This window comes from Balaenoptera acutorostrata, chromosome 2 (assembly GCF_949987535.1).
Source record: "Balaenoptera acutorostrata chromosome 2, mBalAcu1.1, whole genome shotgun sequence".
In the NCBI taxonomy this organism is placed as follows: domain Eukaryota; kingdom Metazoa; phylum Chordata; class Mammalia; order Artiodactyla; family Balaenopteridae; genus Balaenoptera; species Balaenoptera acutorostrata.
In genome coordinates, this window is record NC_080065.1 from 34,896,831 (window position 1) to 34,918,306 (window position 21,476).

Consider the following 21,476-nt stretch of genomic DNA (forward strand, 5'->3'; position numbering starts at 1 on the left):
TTTCCACCATCACCTTACGCTTAAGTTGAACGAAAGTCAGCTCCTCTGCTCGCTGGAAGCCAGGTCCTGTTCCCAGCCTCCCTCGTTTCCTTCCTCTTGCCACTCTCCTTTCAGTCTTCCAAGCTAGAAGCCTGGAGGTTATGCTGGAGTCTTCCTCCACCTTCAACTTCTAGAATGAGCTGGCTACTCCTGCTTGCCCTGTCCATCTTTGATTGTTCGCTTTCTCTCCATTTCCTCTGCCATCACCCTCTCCAGCCACAGTTTACCTCCCCGTAGGATTTCTCTCCTCTTTCCCGCCCCCATGGCTCACAATCTATCTTGCATACCATTGCCAGCACAATCTTGCTGAAACACTGCTTTCATCAAGTAAACATCTCTGGCTGGCTTTCAACCCCCCTCCCCGTCAACTCCCACCTATAAAAAATAAATAGTTACAAAGCAAATTTGTGAAATAATTTTTCCCATGTGTATCTAAGATAAGCCAAGGACTCCACTTCTTCCTGTGGGACCAGCCCTTCTCTGAGAAAGCCTCCCAGCCCACAGAAATCGGTGGAGCATGGGGCCCTGTGAGAGTTTGACTCTCTAAATTCAAGTCAGCCTCTCTATGGAGGCTGTGGTTGCTGGCAGTGTTCTCAGGGCTGTGGCTGAAAAAAAAAAGAGACCACCGTCAATTCTGCCTGAACTTCCAGTGGCCCCCAGCTGGAATTCATAGAGGCCAGCCCACCCGGCTGGAGGGGCAAGCCATCTGGAAGGGCTGTAATTAAATCCTGTTATCAGCTCCTGAAGGGGGTCTCCTCTCCTGGGTACGCAGTATGCCAAGCCCTTCCCCCTCCTCCCGAGGAGGCTTTAGGAAAAGAAAAGACTGGATCCGTTCAACACAAACAGATGACCGATGATGAAAGGATGAGAGACTCACCTGCTGAGATGACACAATCAGGCCTCGGGGGTTCCTCATCTCACGGGGGGGCGGGGGGGGGGAGGGGGGAGGGGGGCGGCTACCAGCTCCCACGGGCGTCACCTTGGAGACTGTGCGACGCAGAGCTGGACCCCTCGCGGCTCAACCAGAGATGCACCCCCTTTGCCTCCATCCCAAGAAAAGGGGCTTTGGATTCACCTTTGTAGTTCTGGGCCAGATTGTGGCCCATCTGCCTCATTTATTTCTTATACACAAGAAGAAAGGGAAAGCAAAAGAAAGGAAGAAAAGCAGCCCAGGAAAAGTCAGTTTGCTTTCACTTCATCTGGTGACCTACACTTGGAAATGACCAAGTGTACCCTTTACGGGTCTCTCCGGTGTGTGTTTGGTAGAGAGAACTAACCCATCTGATGTTGAACCTTTCAGCACTTTTTACTTCCGGTCACCTTGCTGTCCCTCATAAGACTGTAACCTTGAGTTTAGAAGTAGAGATTCTGGAGCCCCCTGCTAAGGTATCATGGAACACCCTCCTCCCCTCCCTGCTCCAGACAGAGGAGTTGACAGTCCAGGCCAGTTAATAAGCTTCGACAAGGCTCCTTACCTCCTTCTGTGCTTATCTTGCTTGACCCAACATTCAGCCAAGAAGGCGGGCAGCACTTAAGGTAATTGGGGCCAAACAAATGAGAACGCTTTTAACATAAACACTCTGCTGACATTGGAGGGATGGTAACACACTCTTGTGAGAACAACAGCGAGATGAGTTACAGGCAGAAACAACTCTGTCCTCCCTGTCAGTGGTCATAAAATCGCCCAGTAATTTATTATTTGATTTACTGTGTCCACCATGTTTTAAAGCGTCCCTGTGGCTCTTCATAAAGAGTAAACCAAAATCAAATTAAAATGGAGGGAAGTTCCACTTCTCCTGAAAGCTGGTTTGCAGCTGTGCAGAGGAGCAAATCAGTAGGAGTGGGGCGTGAACTGTATTTGTTCAGAATCGTGAGCTGTCGGCGTGCTCAGGCTTGGACTGGCTCACGCGATGAATCGGGCTTTGTCATTCCCATTCTGTATTTAGGGGAATGCAGCAGTGGAATCTGTGATGAAGCCTCCTGCATCAATGGTGGCACCTGCACAGCAAGCAGAGCCGACTCCTACATCTGCCTCTGTCCCCTGGGATTTAGAGGTCGCCACTGTGAAGATGGTGAGAAAGAAGCAAGCTGATGGCGATTTCTGTCTGCATTGTTAATTCATGTTGATGTAATTTTTCATCAATGTACTTTTAGCAAGGTCCCGTATATTTTTATGGGATTAATGTTGCTTTGTTGGGAGGGATGGGAGAATCTTCTCTTTAACCAGGTTGGAGTGTCTTCAAGTGTCAGAGTGGCAAACCAGCCAAAGGCAAGTTCTCTTTAAGATGTTCCTGGGCCAGGCTTTGGTGGGCTCATCTTGGCCCTCAAATAGCTTTGAAAAGCCTATATTTGTGTGGTTTGTGTCAGAATTTGAAGCATTCACAACTCAGGCTCCTTAGAATATCTGATGGTTCCAGAGAAAATGTTGGGAAGGTACACACACAGAAACATTAACAATGTGATGTTTCTTTTTCTTTGTACTGTTCTGCTGAATTATTCTACCTCTCAATACTGTATATATTGATATTTATATATATACACATATATGTATACATACATATAAACACACACGTGCACACAAATACACACATATAATAATGGAAATTTTGAAAGATTTAAAAGATTTTGGAAAAACCAAGCAGGGTTGAACATGTTTTAACTTTTCTGCCAGTGATTCAGATTTGGCCCTAAAACACCATCCCGGGGAAAAGTTTTTTTTTAACACTGTGTAATCTCAAATTTCTTGTCACCTAGAAGAGGGCGTTGTGAGTCAGAGTAAGCCCAAGCTGTTATACGCCACCTTCATGTTTCTGCAGCCTAACGTACTAAAGGTTGATCCCTGCTCACGTCACTGGAGGTCCGTGGGAGCCACGTGCTCTGCTCCACATAGTCATTCAGGGACGTAGACGCCTGCCTTCTAGTGGCTCTGCTGGGGCCTTAGCGTCCTCCACTGAGTCCTGCATCCCGCCAGCAGGCGAGGAAGCCAGAGCAAGTGGAGGAGGGAGGGAAGCTTTAGGGGCCAGACCTGGAATTCTGTGTACTCCTCCCACCCACATTCCAGTGGCCAGAACTCAGCTACACCAGCCACCTATCTTCCGAGCAGCTGAGAAATAGAGTTTAGTTCCGTACCCAGGAGGAAAAGAAGATGCTAGTTCTGGCACGGAGGGATTTCTAACCACGTGCTTGTTCTTTCAGCCTTCACCTTGACCGTTCCTCAGTTCAGAGAGTCTCTGAGGTCCTACGCTGCAACACCCTGGCCGCTGGAGCCCAGGCATTACCTTTCCTTCATGGAGTTTGAGATCACGTTTTGGCCTGACTCAGATGACGGCGTCCTCCTGTACAGCTATGACACGGACAGCAAAGACTTCCTGTCTATCAACATGGCAGGGGGCCACGTGGAGTTCCGCTTTGACTGCGGCTCTGGGACTGGTGTTCTCAGGTAAGGGCTGAGACCGTCAGGGCCCCCCCTCCCCTCAAAAGCCAGACAACAGTCACTTTGAAGAAAGACAAATTTGTCATCTACCAGCTTGCTCTCTTCCTGTCTTCCCTACACAGTTATCTTTTCTGAAACCTGTCCTGATTCATACAGATGACGTGCTTCCCAGAGATCATGCTCTACTGCTGGCAAGGTTTCCTCTTCTTGAATAACTAGCCAGTCCTCTCCACCTAAGATCATGCAACGCAATCAGCAGAAACGTGATAAATTGTCAATCAGTACCTTGCTCAGAGCATCACTTGGTGGGCAAATATATAACAACTAGTTTACAAAGTACCAATAGAAATGTAATGAACAGAAATTTCCTTGGTGACCTCACTTTATTTATTTATTTTGTCCATTGGAAGTAGTGTGTATCAGAGCCACAATCACTTAAAAACATCAAATTATTATTCATCTGCCCTATTTCCCACAAACGTCCTATTGATAGAAGCTTAACAAGTTGTTTCCATTAGATTAAGAGGATTTCAAAAGGACACCTACTTCTTCACCAGCATTGAGTGAACACATTGTGGCATTACATTACACATGCTCATACGTGAATAAATACATAATTGTCACATAATCATTCGTTGCTATGCATCAATAGATTGGGGTGGCCTCACTTTAAATTTTAACTTTCCTCTTGCTTTATTTCTTTGGTGGCAACTACTTATTTGGCATGGCTCTTATTGTTCTCCGTATAGAGAAGCTGATAGCAAATCACCAGCAACTGCAAAGACCCTTCCCTGACCAACGTGCTCGTGAAGGCTGTGTGATGACTGGTTTCAATAGCATGGAGTAACTAAGTGCTTCTAAAGCGCTTGCTGGTGTCTGCAGATTTGGTTCTGGGTTATCAAAACTTTCCTTCTGTTATCTAGTTTGTACTATTCGTTGACTTAGCAGATCGATTGTTCCCATACAGTGTGGCAGTATCTTTGTGAACCCCTCGGAGCCTGCAGTTGGGAGGTGCAGATATTTTTCTTACTTGTTTATGTCTCCCTCTTCTCACTGTGTTCCTCCCATCGCGTAGTTTTTACCTTCAAGCCGGAGGCCTGCTAATCTAATGCAGGCATGCCTCTTGTTCCTACATTTGGCGATTTCTTCGCTTTTGAAACACACTGTGGTGTTTTGTTCAACAGTGCCCTGCAGCAAGAAATCGGTTAGTCTTTGTTGTTGTTTTAAAGGAAATCGCGGGCTGTATTGAATCACAATTCATATTGCTAGACTCATTTCTAGAAAGAGTTTGTCGCTGAGATCTTATAGCCATGCGTTGCCCTTAATTGCTGATCATATTTCATGGCTGATGGGAAGTGCTTACTGCATTAGGTTTCAACAGTTCTTTAAAAGGACAGTTCATTTCTGTCCTTAAGGGCTGAATTCCTACACATCAGTGAGCCCTCCCACGTGGGGAATGGACAAACACTTTTGTACCTCTGGTTATGCAAGAACATCCTATGTCTCAAGACAACTTTGGTGGGTATTTAATTGATTCAATTTACATATGATTATGCAAAACAGTCTAAGCAATTCACTTAGAACTATTTGTCAGGTCGAGAAAGGAAGACACCTTGAATATCACCTTGTACTTTCAAATGGCCTCTTCCTGGATAAGGAATGAACAGAAAGGGCTGGGGAGGGTCGGGGCTCATCAGCCCTCCTCCTGCACAGATTGCCCCCTGCCCCCTGCACCTCGACAGTGGCAGCTCCAGCTATGGGGTCACAGTGGAACCTTAGAAGTCCAGCATTTCCCTCTTTCATAATTCTGTTTCTATTTTTGACAAGAGGTGTTTTTCATTTTTTTTCACATGAGTTATTGCTTCCCTGCCTGTCAGGAAAGGCGCCTGGAAAAAGAATTCTTTAGTATTAGGTGTGATGAAAAGGAGGCAAGAACTCAGAGATTCCAAGGAACAGACCACCGTCTGCTCCCCTGGGCCATCCCCTCTCCAGTGTAACTGACAACACCGATCACGGTTAGTGTTTCAGACGGCCCTTTGGAAGATGTTTATTCTGAAAACCAGTTCCAAGACTTCCTGCTTCATTAAGACAATTCAGCGAAAGACTCAACTACAGGAAGCTGCGGAATTGGCCAAATCATTTTAACTTTAGGAAAAGGATAAGGTGGTCTGATTTATGATGAACTTGATTCAAAACTCGAGACAACTGCAGTGAGCTCATGATGGCCACGATCAGTATCACTCCGCTGAGGGAAGCAGCGTGTCGACGGGGAATGACCTCTACACGACAACAGGCTCAGGCGCCGTTAGTTATTATGGAGACGGGCTGCTGAACAGGATCTTTATTGCATATTGATTGAGCCAAGGTGATTAAATTCTAATTGCTAAGGACAAATGGCAAAAGCATTTGCCAGAGCAAAAAATCAAGTGAGGGGGTGGAGACCTTTCAATAATTGTGCCCATTGGTATTCCTGGTGGGTTTCTAAAGATGATCCAGGATCAAAAAATAATTGGGAGGTTCAGTGAAGGCCAGGAACTATATAGACATCTTTAGAAACACAAATGCAATACTTATACCCTTTTACACACCTCGCTGTAAAATGTAACATGTAAAACTCTTATCAATATCATTTAAACTTCGTTTCCATCTTGAATTAATAATTGAATTTTTAAAGTACTTCTAATCCTTTTCACAATATCAGACAACATGGAAACTGTTCCCCCAGTATTCTATTATGAAACATTTCAAACATATAGAAAAGTTGAAAGAATTGTACAGTAAAATCCTTATACCCACCACCTATAGTCTACAATTAACATTCTGCTGTATTTGCTTTATCATGTATCTATTTATCCTTATATTCCCCATCCATCCATCCATCCATCTTATTTTTTATGCATTTCAGAGGATGCTACAGACATCAGTACATCAAGGAATCTGTTATGCATCATAGCCTATATAATTTTCTCTTCTTCAAAGCTTGTATGCAACTCTGATCACATTTTAGCCTCATGTCACCCCTCATCTTGAAAACCAGACTAATCCTACCCCCATTTCAGACTTGTTGTAAGGAATAAGTAAAATGATAAGTGAGATACTTACTCCTTCCATGAAGGGGTCCAATAAATGGAGCTAGCACTGCGGTGTTTACCAATAAGGAAAGAAGGTTTTTCTTTTTGCTGAAGAGAGTGAGGTGCCTAAGGTTGGCACGTTTCATGTGAGCCAGATTGGTGGACATTATTTCTAACGCCAGTGACGCTAACCCATGCTCAGTTTCCTTCCTTCAACAGGAGTGAAGAGCCCCTCACCCTGGGTCACTGGCACGAGCTGCACGTGTCTCGCACAGCGAAGAATGGTATCTTACAGGTGGATAAGCAGAAGGTAGTGGAGGGAATGGCGGAGGTAAGAAGGACGTCACCTCCTGATGGCTTATGTGAATGGGGTTACTATTTCCTTCCTGTCTTGGAGATGAAAGTGGTGGCATAATGATTAAACACAGTGCCAGTTTACCTGGGCTAACAACCAAGCTTCCTACTGGGCAAGTTTCTTAACTTTGCAATTCCTCAACTGTGAATGGGGATGATAATAAGAGGGGCCTCATAGGGCGGTTGGAAGGATGGAGTGAGCTAATACAAATGTAGCGCTTAGAAAATTGCCTGCCTACCTCCATGCCTCCCAACCTCTGCCTTTGTTCATGTTGGTGTATAAGGTAGTTCAGAACACAACTCCAAGGCAGGACCAGAGATGGGGTGGTCGCACAGCTGACAAGAACACAGACTCTGAAACCAGACTCACGGGGTTCAAAATCTAGCTCCATTCCTCACCAATAGTGTGAACTCAGACCAGCCACTCGATCTCCCAAGTTGGTGTTTTTGCATCTAAAAAATGGGGTAATGGTGATACAATAATGATGTTTTATAGAGTTGTGAGAATTAGAATAACTGTATTTATAAAACACCACAGAACCTGGCATATGATCAGCACTTTGTAGCTTTACTTATTGTTAATAGTGTACTATCATAATAACCTCAAGAGCTCAGAATTTCCACTCAAGTTTATAACTTTCATCCATGATTTTATTTCCAAGGTCATGTTCAAAGGAAAATGACATTTTTAAGGAGCGATAAGAGAGATTTGCTTTAAACTATAACCTACTGCGATTCTGTACACACACGAAATTTACAGACCCCTAAAACAGAGGGGACTTTAGATTTGCCAGGATGTTCATTACAACAGTCTTCATTTTGTGCATCACAGATTTAAAGGGAGCATTGATGAATGTGGGTGTTCTGATAAGAAAATGAATTGATAGAAAAAAGAAAAGGAAGGAAAAGGGACTCTTGGTGGTAAGAGGTATTTGGTTGAGGAGGAGAGAAGAAAGAAGGACACACATGTCAAGAAGGGAGCTTGGGGGACAACAATGGTGGGTGGTCCTATCAGAATCAAGGACCTCCTTGGGAATTAGAAGAATCAGAAACTGGGCTCTGCTTCAAGAGGCGAGTACCTTAGAAAATATCCCATATATATTTGTGGAAGGAAGGAAGGGAGAGGGGAAGGGAGGGAGGAAAGATGGAAGGAAGAAAGGAAAGCAGGGAAGAAGGAAGGGAGATGAATAAAGGAAAATGGATTTTAAAGGGAGAATGGGAGTCACTTCTTGTACAATCCAGAAAACTCTAACAGCTGACTTTAGTCCAAGACAAGATTAGAAGCTCACAAGCATAGATCTGACTGTGTGTTGACTTAATAATATAAATTCAAAAAAGCAGTGTATCGCTTTAGGCCCTAGTTACCAACATCTGTAAAACAGTAACAAAAACTTAGGACGGGTGTGTTTGTAAATAGTGGGCTTAAGGCCTTTGATTCTAAATAAGCAACTCTTCAGGAGGCAGCATTTACCATTGGGATCCTACAGTGAAGAGGTAACACAAAGGTAGAAACCACACCTCGGGTTCTGTTACTACCACGCCAGGGAATGAGAATTAAACAATATGGTAAAACCAGTGTCCTCCCTATTGGCTATTTGCACGGATGGAGCTGACACGGGAGGGCTGCCCACCTGGAAACAGTATAAGCATGTGGGAGGGAAGGCGTGGCTATTCTGTGTGCACCTGAGGGCGGTTCTTGTGACGCTGCCTTGAGACGGGAGTGGGAAGGCCCAGTGCTTGATCTCCAGGAGTTAAACCTTAATCAGATCACCCCGCAGGGGTCTCTGCCCCCCCAGCTGTCCTGTCCGTACATACCGTGTTCAAAGGTGTGGCTGACAGGGGCAGAGGTCTTGGAGCTTCGAGACGGGTGGGGACAGGGATTAGAGGATACTGCTGGGGGCTAACCCAGCCCCTAAGTGTCCGGGCTACACTCGAGGCCAGATCGCTGGCTGCACTGAGAAACACCAACAGCGCAAGGTGAGCCAAGCTGTGCAGACTCAGAGGAAAGGCAGTGCTTCCCAGGGCTTCAGGAGAACCCAACCAGGGCGTTTGCTCAGGTTTTCCAACCACTCGCAGCCGAACGGAAGCGGCAGATCCAGGCCCAGAGCATCCCACGGCAGAACAGGCCCACCTTGGTGGGTCTGTTTGTTTATCTCCTGCGGTCCTGCGTGGGCGTGGCCGCTGCAGCCCCGCCTCTTATCCCCCCGGCCGGTGGCGGGGGAGGATTTTGATGGGCAGGCAAAGGGACGCCTCTCTCTCCACGAGACCCCGCCCCTTTCGCTGGACCCAACCAAGAAACTGCAAGCGTTTTCAAAACGGCCTGCTTCTCTGAAATCCCTTTGACCCTGCAGCCTTCCTGCTTTCCTCCTAGTATTTTATTTTAAAGACAAGATGGAGATGGGTTCATGGGGGTGTGTGCTGACAGCTCCTGTCTGGCTCTCTGTTTCATCGGCCCACAAGAATTCGCGAAAGCCCTTCTTTGATGACCACCCCCCTCCACCTCCCCGCTAGTTAAATAAGAACCCTCGAAGCTGCCTGAAGGTTATTGACGGAAGGCAGTTCAATCTGTTTAATCCAAGACCTCTCTGCTTCTACCTGGCTGGACCCCGCCACTGTGAGCGCTCCCCTAGATGGAGCTCCCTCCTCTCTGTCTCCTCTTCTCCATCCCAACCAGACCCCAAATCCATTCTCCTCCCTCTGGCCAGTTATATTCCTAAAACACAGTCTGACTGTTCTCTCTCCTGCTGAAAACTCATTGCTTTTGGGGTGAAGTGCACATTTCTATCCATGCATGATCTGGTCCCTCCCTGCCTCTGCCCTATACCTACATGCCCTCTAAGCCCTGACTTTGTCCAGTTTCTTTCTCAGTTTTAACTCTTCCTAGTGCACCTCCCCACTCCCTATGTCCGGGGTAGAGTATGCGATGCCCCCTCCCCGCCAGGTGCACCCACAGTCACCTGGACAGTCCTCAAAGGGTTAATCTTACCTGCCCGGTCACTTGTCTGTGTTCACCCCAGCATAAGCCTCTGGAGGGCAGGGACCTGGGCTTTCTTATTTACTGTTGTTTGTGCAGCACTTAGTACCTGGGACATAGTAGGTACCCAATAATATTTGTTAAATAATTAAATGCTGCTACTGTTTGTATTTCTTTTGATCATAAATCAAAGGAAACAATAACTTATGTTACCCAAAGTGTGTTCACCCCCAGAGGTCTCAAATTTGTATGTTATCTTAGGACATTTTAACATTTTGCTTAATTAAGACTCATGTTTAAAGGAGTTTAGACATTACGTCTCACACACAGCTTGTTATCTAGCCCAGCCATTGGGTTTAGGCTGTTGAAAAGACCAGAAGCAGGGGAAGCCTTTGGGGATTGACAATGGGGAATTCTTTGAGAACCTGGAAAAGAGTTTCTCTGCCCTTGTATTTGATAACAAGGAATGCCTCCCACCTGCCATGCCTTCCCTTTCTCTTGGCCTAAAGAGGTTCTATCTTTACCATTAGTGAATATAACAATAGCTGCCATACTGGAACGCAGATCCTGCATCCAACTCTAGGCAAAGTGCTAAATCAGTGGAATCTCAGCCGCCAGGACAGGCTAGACTGTACTGCAGTCAGGCACACATAAGCCCAAAATAGCAGCACCTTATAATAAGGAGTTATTTCTCACTCACACTACATGTCCATCAATGGTCAGCTGCAGCTTTAATCTGAGACCCAGGCTGAAGGAACAGGGCATGGGGGAAGAGGGCATGGTGAACCACTCCTGGCTCCGAAAGCCTCTGCCCAGAAGTGATTCATTTCTCTTCTGCTCATGCTTTATTGACCAAAGCAAGTTACATAACCCCACTTGAGACTGACAGGTTGGAGGTAATCTTCCTGCAGGGAGAGGGGTATTGATGATAGAACAGTCTACCATATTCGCTCGCATTTTATAGATGATGAAACTGAGTCTCAGAAATGTCAAGAAATTTACTTTCAAACAGGTGGTAAGTAGCAATGCAAAACAAGGCAAAGGTCAAGTCAATGTGTAGACAGATTGTCAGGATGAGTCTTGAGACTGTCTCTGCCATTTGCTCCCTGACAGGGAACCAAAGGTACCTTTGGTAATCTTAACCATTTTTTTTCTGAAGTTGCACCGTGTTTTGTTTTTCATCTGTTGGCAGGGAGGCTTCACCCAGATTAAGTGCAACTCGGACATTTTCATTGGTGGGGTCCCCAATTATGATGACGTGAAGAAGAACTCAGGCATCCTCAAGCCATTCAGTGGGAGCATCCAGAAGGTACAGGCTTCCCTTCCTCATGTGTATTGTGTGACCTTGACTGCAGACAATGGAACTGAAGACTGTGATCAGTGCAACCTGCTGCACCCAAGAAAGAAAGCTGGAGAAACTTTTAACGTTTTTAAGATTATATTTTTTAGTGCTCAGAGCATACCTTTCCAACCCCACTTTCTTATAACGTCTGCTCCTAGCTAGATCCAGCAGACATCCCATGAATGCAACTCAGTGAAGATGAATTTGTACAACACATCCACTAAAATATCCTGGGATTGTTGAGGGAAGCACCTGGCGCCAGGTCGCTCTAGACACTTCTACAAAAGGGAAGGAAGAGGATGGAGTTTCATAGGGACTCCTGCTTCTCTTTGGGGTCACTTTGCTTTTTGCTCAAGGCAAGACCCAATTGTTTTCGCCGCCTCCACTCCCATCCCCACCACCATGATTTAACAGTTGTTCATCAATCATGTAACCATATTCTTGAGCACAGATTAGAGCCCTTCCATAGAAGGTCTGGAAAAAATCCACTCAGCTAGTAAAAAGAGACAGGATGCTGACCCCATTCATATCTGTCTCTTATTCCTTCTCTTGGGGCTGCCCATGATCTCACCAGTCATGAGATTATGTTCTGTCTGCAACAGATGTGCAGGTTGACCCACCAACCCAGATTTCCAGGACCACTAAACACTGGGGGGAAAGAATTTGAAGAAAAGCACATCCGGTTCCTGGATGTTAGCCGCGTCCTGTTTCCCTTTAGCAACCACTGGGGGAATGGGGGCCACTGATCCCTTTCAGACCTGCAGCAAAGTAAGGAGAGGCTAAGATGACAGAGGGACGGTGAGAGAGGGTCCTCTCACGATTTGCACATCTGGACTCTGGGAAGGGCCCCTGGGACTCTGTACTCTGTATCCCAGTCAATATTTCCTCTCTCTGGTGTGCTTCCCTTTGTTGCTTCACTGTGATATCAGTGACACCTCAGTTCGGACCGTTGTCCCTCCAGGAATGGGGCGGGGACACGGCCCCCATCGGCCGTGTGTAATCACGGGTTTGAAATTAGGAAGCGGGCTGAGTTGCTAAGAGGCTTCACCTTCCTTCCTACTGTGTCAGGCTTTGCCCCTTCTTCACACAGCACACACAAGCCTTTCCTCCTTACTTCCTGGAAAGGCCCTCCTCCCCTCCCAGTGACCCAGTCATCGGCTCTGCCTTATCCTGCAGCGGGCCGCGCCATTCTTGGCTTGTTCAAGTCCTGCATTCTCAGCAAGAAAAGGAGGAGACTGCGGAAAGGTTCTGGCTCTTGTCTGGCAGCTTCTGAGATTCAGGGCTAGGGAAAAGTTTTCTCCCAGCTCTCCTGACACTCCCTAACAACTAGGCAAACCTGTGGAAACATGGATTAGTGGCTGGAAGTGCCACTGCTAATCTCTTAGGACCCCCTGCATGGTGGACCTTCCCCTGGGACATGTTCTCTCTCTGTCTCTGAGTTCAGCAAAGCCTGTGAGACATTGAAATACCAACAGCTCAGGGCCAGTGCACACTCCGTTTATTTGTGGCTGGGGAGACCAGTAACCTCGCCCTGTAATTCATCAGTTTCACTAGAGCCCCATGGCAGGGAAAAGGGGTGAAAGCAAAGCGCTCTCTTGTCCAGTGAATATGCCCAGCAGAGCTAAGAATGTGACCTGGGTTTCACTCCAGGGAAGAGGATGTGGAGAGGAAGGGGATTCCAGAGTGTCAGGGGAGGAAGGAAGCAGGAGGGAGGGGGGCAACTGGGGAGGCCGAGTTGGTGGAGCTGGGAGAAGCTGCAGAGAACTCTGGCCAGGAGGACACAGCAGTACAATTCCACCACCTCCAGACGCAATCACCCGCCCTTGGATTCCTGCCTGCGTAGCATTTTGTGTTGTATTCTTCCTTACTCCGCTTTATTAGCAGCATCTCTCAACCTTGGCTGCACCTTAGAATCATCTGGGAAGCTTTTTAAAGTTACCGATGACTCCATTTCACCCACAGAGATTCTGGTTCACTTGATCTGGGTGGGGCTTGGGCATGAGTATATTTCTTAACCCTCCCCCCCCCCCTCCACCTCGGGTGATTCTAATATGCAGAATTAGAACCCTAATTTTGTGGTTATTGGGACTTCTTTACGACCTCACTGAGTAGCCAGGTCTTCCAGAGACAGAGGAAGCTGCGTGTATAGTCTTATAAATGATGCAGAAACTCCCAAACACCAGATGTAATCACTTCAGTTCCTGTGTCACTTACGAGACTATAAAAGCAGCAACCGGACTTCTTCTCTTTTGTTTAAAGCTCCCTCACTAGGCATAGTTCACATTAGCTGAGGAAAGCTGTAGAAGACCGAAAAGACGTTTTCTGAATTCCTGAATTTCTTTACATTTTCTTTCCTAAGATCATCCTGAATGACCGGACCATCCACGTGAAGCATGACTTCACGTGGGGCGTGAACGTGGAGAATGCAGCCCACCCCTGTGTGGGAGCCCCCTGCGCCCACGGGGGCAGCTGCCGACCCAGGAAGGAGGGCTATGAGTGTGACTGTCCCTTGGGCTTCGAGGGGCTGCACTGCCAGAAAGGTACACCACGGGGAGGGGAGGGGAGAGGGGACGCAGGTGCTGCTTCTGGAAGCAGAGGGAATGGACAGACCGTTTGGGGGACCAGTTGATAACCCCAGGACAGCCATACCAATTATTTTTATCAGTGATGTCAATAACATATTAGATGATGAATTATATATAAACTACTATAATTATTTAATAAGAATTAAAATGCTGAAACAGTTCTGTAAACAGTAAGTAAATAGTTCCCCCCCCTTCCCCCAACCTACCATGGCTCCTTGCCTGAGAATCCCCTCATGGTCTAGCAATCAAAAGGTTAACTCGTAGGGAGTTCCCTGTTGGTCCAGTGGTTAGGACTCCGCGCTGTCACTGCTGGGGCCCGGGTTCGATCCCTGGTCGGGCAGCCAAATTAAAAAAAAAAAGTTTAACTCATAATATGGGTAAGGGAGTTTTCCAGGACTCGTACATCTGAGCCACTCCCAGAGCCTATCCTGACAGGTGGATGCCTGGGCTTCATAGACGGATAAATATCTTGACTAAATATTTTTGACTCCTACCTGTGAATGCTGTAAAGAGAAATCTGAGAAATCTTGCCGAGTATGGCAAAATATGAACTGTACGTTAGTTGCTCCAAACAAAAATATGAATAACCTTCTGTAGACTGCTATTTTCCATGCTGTATATGTTTCCTCTGTACCTCAGTTTCCTCATTTGTAAAATGGGAGTAATAGAGCAATATTGTCTAGCACAGAGAATTGTAGCGTAGATTAAGTGAGGCAATGCATATTCCTTAGAAGAAGAATGAGGCAGCGCATATTCCTTAGAAGAATGCCTGGTAAGTACTCAACCAATATTAAGCATTATTATTCTTGGTGAGAAAAATAAAATGCACCAGCAAGTGCTGTGAGCTGCTCAGCTTTCAACCTGCCCTTGTGTGAAAGCAGAGCAGGTCCCGGACCACAGGCCCTGCTGGACTGAGCTTTCCACACCAGCTCAAGGAGGCGGAGGCCACGGTGGGTCTGGAGGAGGCCTGCGTTGTGCAACTGTGTCATGTCAGGCCACGTGGGCCTTCTTGTTAAAATGCCAGGTGACTTCACCTGTCTGGGAACTAATTAAAAAAGGTAGACAGACCTGAAGGAAAGAAGGCAGCCATCCTAAGTGAAGGAACGTGCTCTTTCTCTTTCCTATTTGTTTCCAGGTTCCTGATTTTTATTAGAAGTGGGGTTTAGAGGAAAACAGGTAGATATTTCGGTACATGGGGTGCTAGGAGAGCTTATTTTGCAGCAGTCTTGGAAAATATGAAAGGTGCCAATTTTCCAGCTGGAAGACTAAGTAGCAGTATACTGAAATGAATTTTGAAACCTGCATGGCAAATCATATGAAATATGTTTATTAACATAGCTCACCTTGGTGACGAACCCCCAAAGAAGAAGAACATTTGTGAATGAGCCTGATTATAATTCTAACGAGGAAATCACTGTTTAGCTAACAGCATGTACTTGAAGAGGTTTAGCTCTAGTGGCCCGTTCATTCAGAAAACTGGATCTGGATTTCACACATCAGCATTTGAATCTCCTAGGTCTTCAATTTTACTGCAGGCAAATTCAACCTTGCTCCTGCCTCATATGCTAACACTAATGGTCAATATATAGAGTCCAAGCTTAAGTGAACATTTAGCTTTGGGAATTAAAGGAGGAAGGAAAGGATAATTTGTGATCTTGTTAACCCTCCTTTCCCGTTACAGAACATTAGCTGTACAGATATAAAGTGCTCACGTGTATAGCTTTGTAACTGTAGGTTCAGGTTCAATGAGAAATAAATCTCCCCAGAATGAAGAGTCAGATCGCTGATGAGGGCCTGGGCCTCCTGGCAAGATCCAAGGGAATGGACAGTGGCAGGGGGGATCTGGGGGGCTTTTAGGGCTCTTTTTCTGCAACATCCTAGGCTAGAGCCAAGATTAAAACCCAGACAGAACATCAGCTGTCCTTGTGTTATATCAGTATTTCCTTGTGCTTTGAAATAAAGATGGTGTTTCTGGCAAAATGGCAGCTGTTGCCAATCCTAAGAAAATTCATATATAGGAGGCATGGCCTGTATCACATAATTTCTTCTCCTGTTATATGGCTTGAGAGGATTAATGGGACTCTGGGTGCAGGTTAGGACTGTTAAGGACAATTTTTCCAGGCCCCAGCAGGCTCTCAGAGGTGCACACTTACCAGACAGACTTTTGAGGTGAGCATCTAGTCCTGAGTAAGGATCGGAAATAAAGGGAGGAGAGCTGGTTCCACAGAGATGAAGGAGAACAGTCTAAAAGTTGGGGTATATTCTTCGTGAGAAAGACAAAGAATGGTTAGAAGCCATCCTTGGTTGTCAAAGAGAATCCTGTCTGATCCAGCAAGGTGATTCTTAGCCTCATGTATTTAAGGGTTGTTTCCCTCCCTGATTAACAGATCATGCTTCAAAAGCATGAACCTTTCCTAGCACTCCCCACAGAAGTTAAAGCAGTCCTTTTACAGTGGGCAGCATGTTGTAGAAATCCCCAGCGCGCCAGGCCTTGCTCAGTCCTTACCAAGGCGCACCTTCTCCGTCAGGAAATTAGCTTCTGGGATCCTCAGTGAGTCTGGTTCTTTCTACCCTCCTCAGAGGCAAATTCCACTGGGACCCTAATTGGGAGATTGGAAACTTGTTCTCACCTCTTGGTGGTGCAGACGGGCTGGGGCCAGAAACTCAGACAAATCCTGGAGCGGTCCAGGCTCCCAGACCATCAGAACATTGAGGGGATTTTGGGACCCCCATCCTGCCCTTTGTCTCTGGCAAAATCAGAGGCAGGAGCAGAGCCTGAGCCCAGATGGAGGTGGGCACCGGGCTCCCACTGAACTGCAGAAAAGTGAGCCTCTCTGTCCCCAGCTGGGGCAGGAGGAGCCAGAGGGTCTTCTAACTCCCAGCCACGACTTCAGGTACCAGCAAAAACCATAGGGCTTGGTGGTCCCCTCACCTTCCATTTGGGGGCTGTCACTCTTAGGTGCCTTCTTCCACCTCAAACCTCAGCACCCCATGCTGTACCCCAGTACCGAGGCCCTTTTCTCATCTCACCAGAGGAGTGTCAAAAAGCCGCCCTCCTCAAAAAGATACTCCCCATCCTTAGAGATTTCTGTCTTCTTTCTCTCTGCTCTCATCCACATTTACCCACCTGTGTCCCAGTCCCTCGGGGCTCTTGTATTTAAGTTACTAACAAGTTAAAGCAGAGTTCCACGAAGCACATGTAAAAAATTAAGTTCCAAGGAATACTGATGGCTGTTTTGCGCTCACACAGAGAGACAAGACAACATACATTCATAGGCACAAAATGGGAGGGGGCTTCTGGGGTCTAATAAATCTGGGTAATCCTGGGTAAACAAACAACTGTCTCTTCTGTGGGACTTAGCGCATTTGCTATGTTCTGCGTGTCCAAGACAGGGGTGCAGGATGCAGCTGTTTCCTCCTGGGGTTCCCCCAGCCCATAGCAGACAGGCCACTTGGGAAAGAACTCTGAGCCCGGTCCTTCTTTCCCTTCCCTGCATTAGAGTTTGGACTCAGACCATGCAGGACCCTGCAGGCCACTAGATGGGGTTGTTTCTCTGTAGCAGCTGAAGCTGCGCCACACTCACTACCGACACCAAAAGCTAATGGCTTAGGTCACACATTTGTCAGGGGTGCGCAGTCCTCAAAGATGGGAACCTGCCTGACCTATACTGATCTCCCACCTTCTGGACATTTTATGTTGTGTTTAGTAAATTCACATCGTATTGCTGGGTCTGATTTGGGTGATTTTTTTTTTTGGCCGGGGAGAGGGGTCCCAGTGCATAAAACACATAGCATCATTAAGTATGGGCTATAATTTAAGAAAACTCAGTATGAAAAAACACAAGTGAATAAAACATAGAAATTGTGCATACTACAGGGAATTTGTTTTCTTTTGATGGTGTATCATAAACAATGGAAAATTTGGGGGGGGGTGTTCAACCTAGATGTTCATGTTTAGATAGCTGAAGACTGGTAGTATTGAAAAGCATTTTTTTTGCTGTTCTTTACTTTATGGCTGCAGAGTCAGTTTCTTGGAACCAAGACATCTGCTCCAAGTAGAGCTGTCTGGCAGGGGAGGGTGCTGCCCTATGGGCGACAGAGCTACCCATCGTGGAAAGTGTTCCCTGGGGCTGGATGGCCATGTCTCAGGGGGTTGTTGAGAGGAGTCCTGGCTGCTGGGAAAGCTAGGTTACACCACCCCAGGTCCTTCCTTCACTGGTCCTGGGACTGTATGAAGGAGCCAGCAAGCTCCCTTTAACTCGTCATGGTCCCTTGGGAATTTCAAGTCCCTGCAGTGGAAAATGCTTTGCCTAGCTTGCAGGCTGCTATTCATTGGGGTATTATTTGTGTTACCAGATGGCACGAGCTTTTAGGTCTAAATGTGAGGAAGCACCCAAAACACTTTTCGACTCGTGCCTTTACCACAGAAAAAAAGACAATGTAGAAGAAATCAGATATAAAGGGTTAGGATCAAATATAGCTGTGCTTACAATATTTAAACAAACCACAAAGGGCCAGAAAGGGCTAGATGGTCACTTCTAGCTGTAATGTTGTAGGACGGAATTAATGTTTATCCACTCAGTGACGACACTGAGTATATTTCCACCATTTTTGTATTCAGTGGTGTCATTTCTAGAGCGTTCCCCTGCTCTTTGTTAATCACCACATCACCAGGGCTCTGGAATATTGCAAAGGGGGTGGGGTGGGAATTAGGGTGATATTTTCCACTAGGGAGAGAAAAGAGGCAGCTGGCTGGCTTATCATTCCTTTTTCACACGTAACCTGGAGCCAAGAAAATAAATGGTCATTGACAAGGTAAGTAACTTCAGCAAGGAGTTATTTCTCCAGGTTTAGATTAAATGGGGACCGTCAGCGCAAGCTCAGGGGAGCCTCAGAGGTGTTGGATAATTTATTACACACATCTTCTTGGCCCACCACCACCTGCGCCTCCCCTCGTGAGCTGGGACTGGCGAGGCGTGTTGGGTGACTTGGTGCCGTTGGGAATCAGATTCACATTCCGTAAGAGGAATGTGAATTCCTGCAGGGCTCCACGAGGGCAGCAAGGCTGGTTCCCAGAAATCTGCAACCAAAGTAATTGGGATTTTACAATGACTGTGAGATTCTGACCTTCCCTGTTCTGTTTCATGCTGGCACCTGGCAGAGTGTGGGAACTACTGCCTCAATAGTAAGTACAGTGAGTCCTCTGAGAAGCTGTGACAGTGCCCTGGGCTCATGCCAGGGCAGGCTGCGGGCACAGGGCAGGCCAACCGCCTGCAGAGGTAATGAGGGGGACACACCTCCCAGGGTGGTAGGGCATCCTTCCTCCAAAATCGCCGGCCCTGGGAACGCACTTGTCTCCCAGCTGGACCTCGGGGAGCCCTGAGCTCCTGAGCTGGGGGGCTTAGCAGGCACCTGGACGGGGCTCATACACACCCCTCTGAGGGTCCAGGTGCAGAGCGCGTCCTGACCATTTCAAGGAGTCCAGGGGAATGATGACTATTGGCCACAGACCCACATCCATGGCCAATAACAGCAGGGACAGGCCCTGCCTGAGGCTCAGCCAAACCCAGCAGGGGCGCCGGGGTGATGTTTAGCTCTCCTCCTGTCTCAGCACTAGCAGCCTGCAGCCCGGGGCCTGCCGGCCCAGCTAAGAGCTCTCCTGCCCTCCTGCATTTCCGCACTCTTCCCTCTCATCCCCCCCTCTGGCCCTCTCCTTTCTGTTTCTGCTCCTCTGGGTCCTCTATCCCAGCCTCACCTTTCCCATCCCCGTCTCCTTCCCCTGCCCGGGGCTGCCGTCCATTTTTACACCTTCTCCTCCATGTTTTCTTTTCTCCTCTTCTGGCATCTACTTTCCCCTTCTTCTTCCCTCTTCCCACCATCTTTCTACTCGTGCCATTTTGCATCTTTTTCCTTCTCTCGACTTCTTTTTCTTCCTTCTTCCTCCTACTCACTTTAAGCAGAGGAAGACAGGCCTGTGGTACAGCCCAGAATTTAAGATGCAAGAGCTGTTCATTTCAGTCTCTAAAAGGCCCTCCGGTCAGCAGGCCCTTGTCTTGGGCTGTGCTGCCTCAGAGGACAGTGAAGCAATTTCTTGGATAGTTACCTCAGAAACTGTCTTTAACATTTTTTTACTTCTGTTCTGCATTTCTTGTTTTCTTTCTTTCTCCCTTCCTCCTTTCCTTCCTTCCTTTATTTTTTTTATGAAGAGGATGGGAGCCTGCTGTGGGTGACCTGCTAACATAGGAACTTATATTTGGGGGCCCAGTGTCATTGGGTTTTGTGTTTTGCTTTCCTTCCTTCCTTCCTTCCTTCCTTCCTTCCTTCCTTCCCTCCTTCCTTCTTTCTTTTAATGTTTAGAAGTTGAGTTTAAACTCTCCTGTCGTTTGTAGTGTCAATAATTATACGTTTTCTCCCCTGGGTATAGAGTCCTTAGTTCAGTGTCTTCTTTGTACCAACAACAAATTTTTGTGAAACTAGAACTCGTTTTATAAGCTGGCTTATTCTCTCTCGTTTTGTACATTTCTTTAAACATGAGATTCACTCTACCTTAATTTATTTAAACTGCCGTTTGTGTCTTTCTAAAGAGAAAAGAGATATTGCTATAATCTCTTTAGAAGAAATCCCCTAAATTATCCCTAATTTGTGACACCAAACACAACTCCTTAGCCTATTCTTTTACTGACTGTATGGAAGAAGGAGATTCCTCAAGAAAACAAAGATGAGAAGTTGGGAGGAAGGAAACACGCTTCTAAAATATTGAAAAGTAAAAAGTGGGCTGAGGGCCAGAACTGGGGAGAGTCGGTCTGGCTCATGGTCTATTGCTTTCTTAGCTGTATGATCTTGGGCAAATCCTTGATGATTTTATGCCTCATTTTCCTATTCTATAAAAATGGGAACAATCAAACACTCCCCTTCCCCCCCCCCCCACCCCCGCACTCCCTGCTCCTTCCTGTGATTGTGGTGAAAATCTTGTGAAATACGACACGGGGAGGTGATTTGCAAACAATTGTCAAAGCCTCATCCCCTCTGCTTCACCAGTGTCTGAGGTCATGGCTGAAAGGGCTCTGGACCGGATTGGCTTCAGCTAGAGAAATCCTGGTGGGTTTTGTTGAAGGGATTGTTTTCTCTGCCTCCCTTGGAGAAGGAGGGTTATCCCCAGCTGCTCCTCGCATGGCCCAAGACCTGCCCTTTGGCTTCCAAGAATAATTGGGCACAGTTCAAGTTTTGGCATATTGCGAGCCTTCTCGGCAGTGCTGAGACCGATAGGAGTGACAGCCAGCCCCAGAGAGGGGACAGCAGAGAGATGCCAATTACAGGCCATCAGGCCGGGCAGTCCCAAACCAGGCCAAGTGCCTGTGCAGCCAAGAGGAAGGGGCCGCCAAGTTGATAAATGTCCTACCTCCAGGAGCTGGCTTTCTTTGTATTTTCCTGCCACGTGGTGGAGTGCCGGGGTCAAGAGAGTCATGTAGCATGTAACCTCCATTTTCTGTTCTGTCTCAGCCATCACGGAAGCCATTGAGATCCCTCAGTTTATCGGCCGCAGTTACCTGACATATGACCATCCAGATATCCTCAAGAGGTAAGAAGCTTCCACAGGCACCTCCCTTATCTCCTGGTAGGTCAGTTTCTCAATATCTTTCCCAGAGCTTTTCCTTGTCTTCCGTGCCAGAAGATAGCT

At 46.9% G+C, this 21,476-nt stretch overlaps 1 protein-coding gene across 1 annotated transcript in view; it reads left to right on the plus strand.

Moving 5' to 3' along the window:
* Positions 1-21,476, plus strand: part of EGFLAM (EGF like, fibronectin type III and laminin G domains) — a 169,227-nt gene that overhangs the window by 134,064 nt on the left and 13,687 nt on the right. The window contains exons 14-19 of the mRNA XM_007192187.3: positions 1,986-2,111; positions 3,235-3,478; positions 6,763-6,874; positions 11,064-11,180; positions 13,573-13,753; positions 21,299-21,377. Of these exons, the coding sequence (XP_007192249.2) occupies positions 1,986-2,111; positions 3,235-3,478; positions 6,763-6,874; positions 11,064-11,180; positions 13,573-13,753; positions 21,299-21,377 (859 nt within the window). The remainder of the gene's footprint in view (positions 1-1,985; positions 2,112-3,234; positions 3,479-6,762; positions 6,875-11,063; positions 11,181-13,572; positions 13,754-21,298; positions 21,378-21,476) is intronic.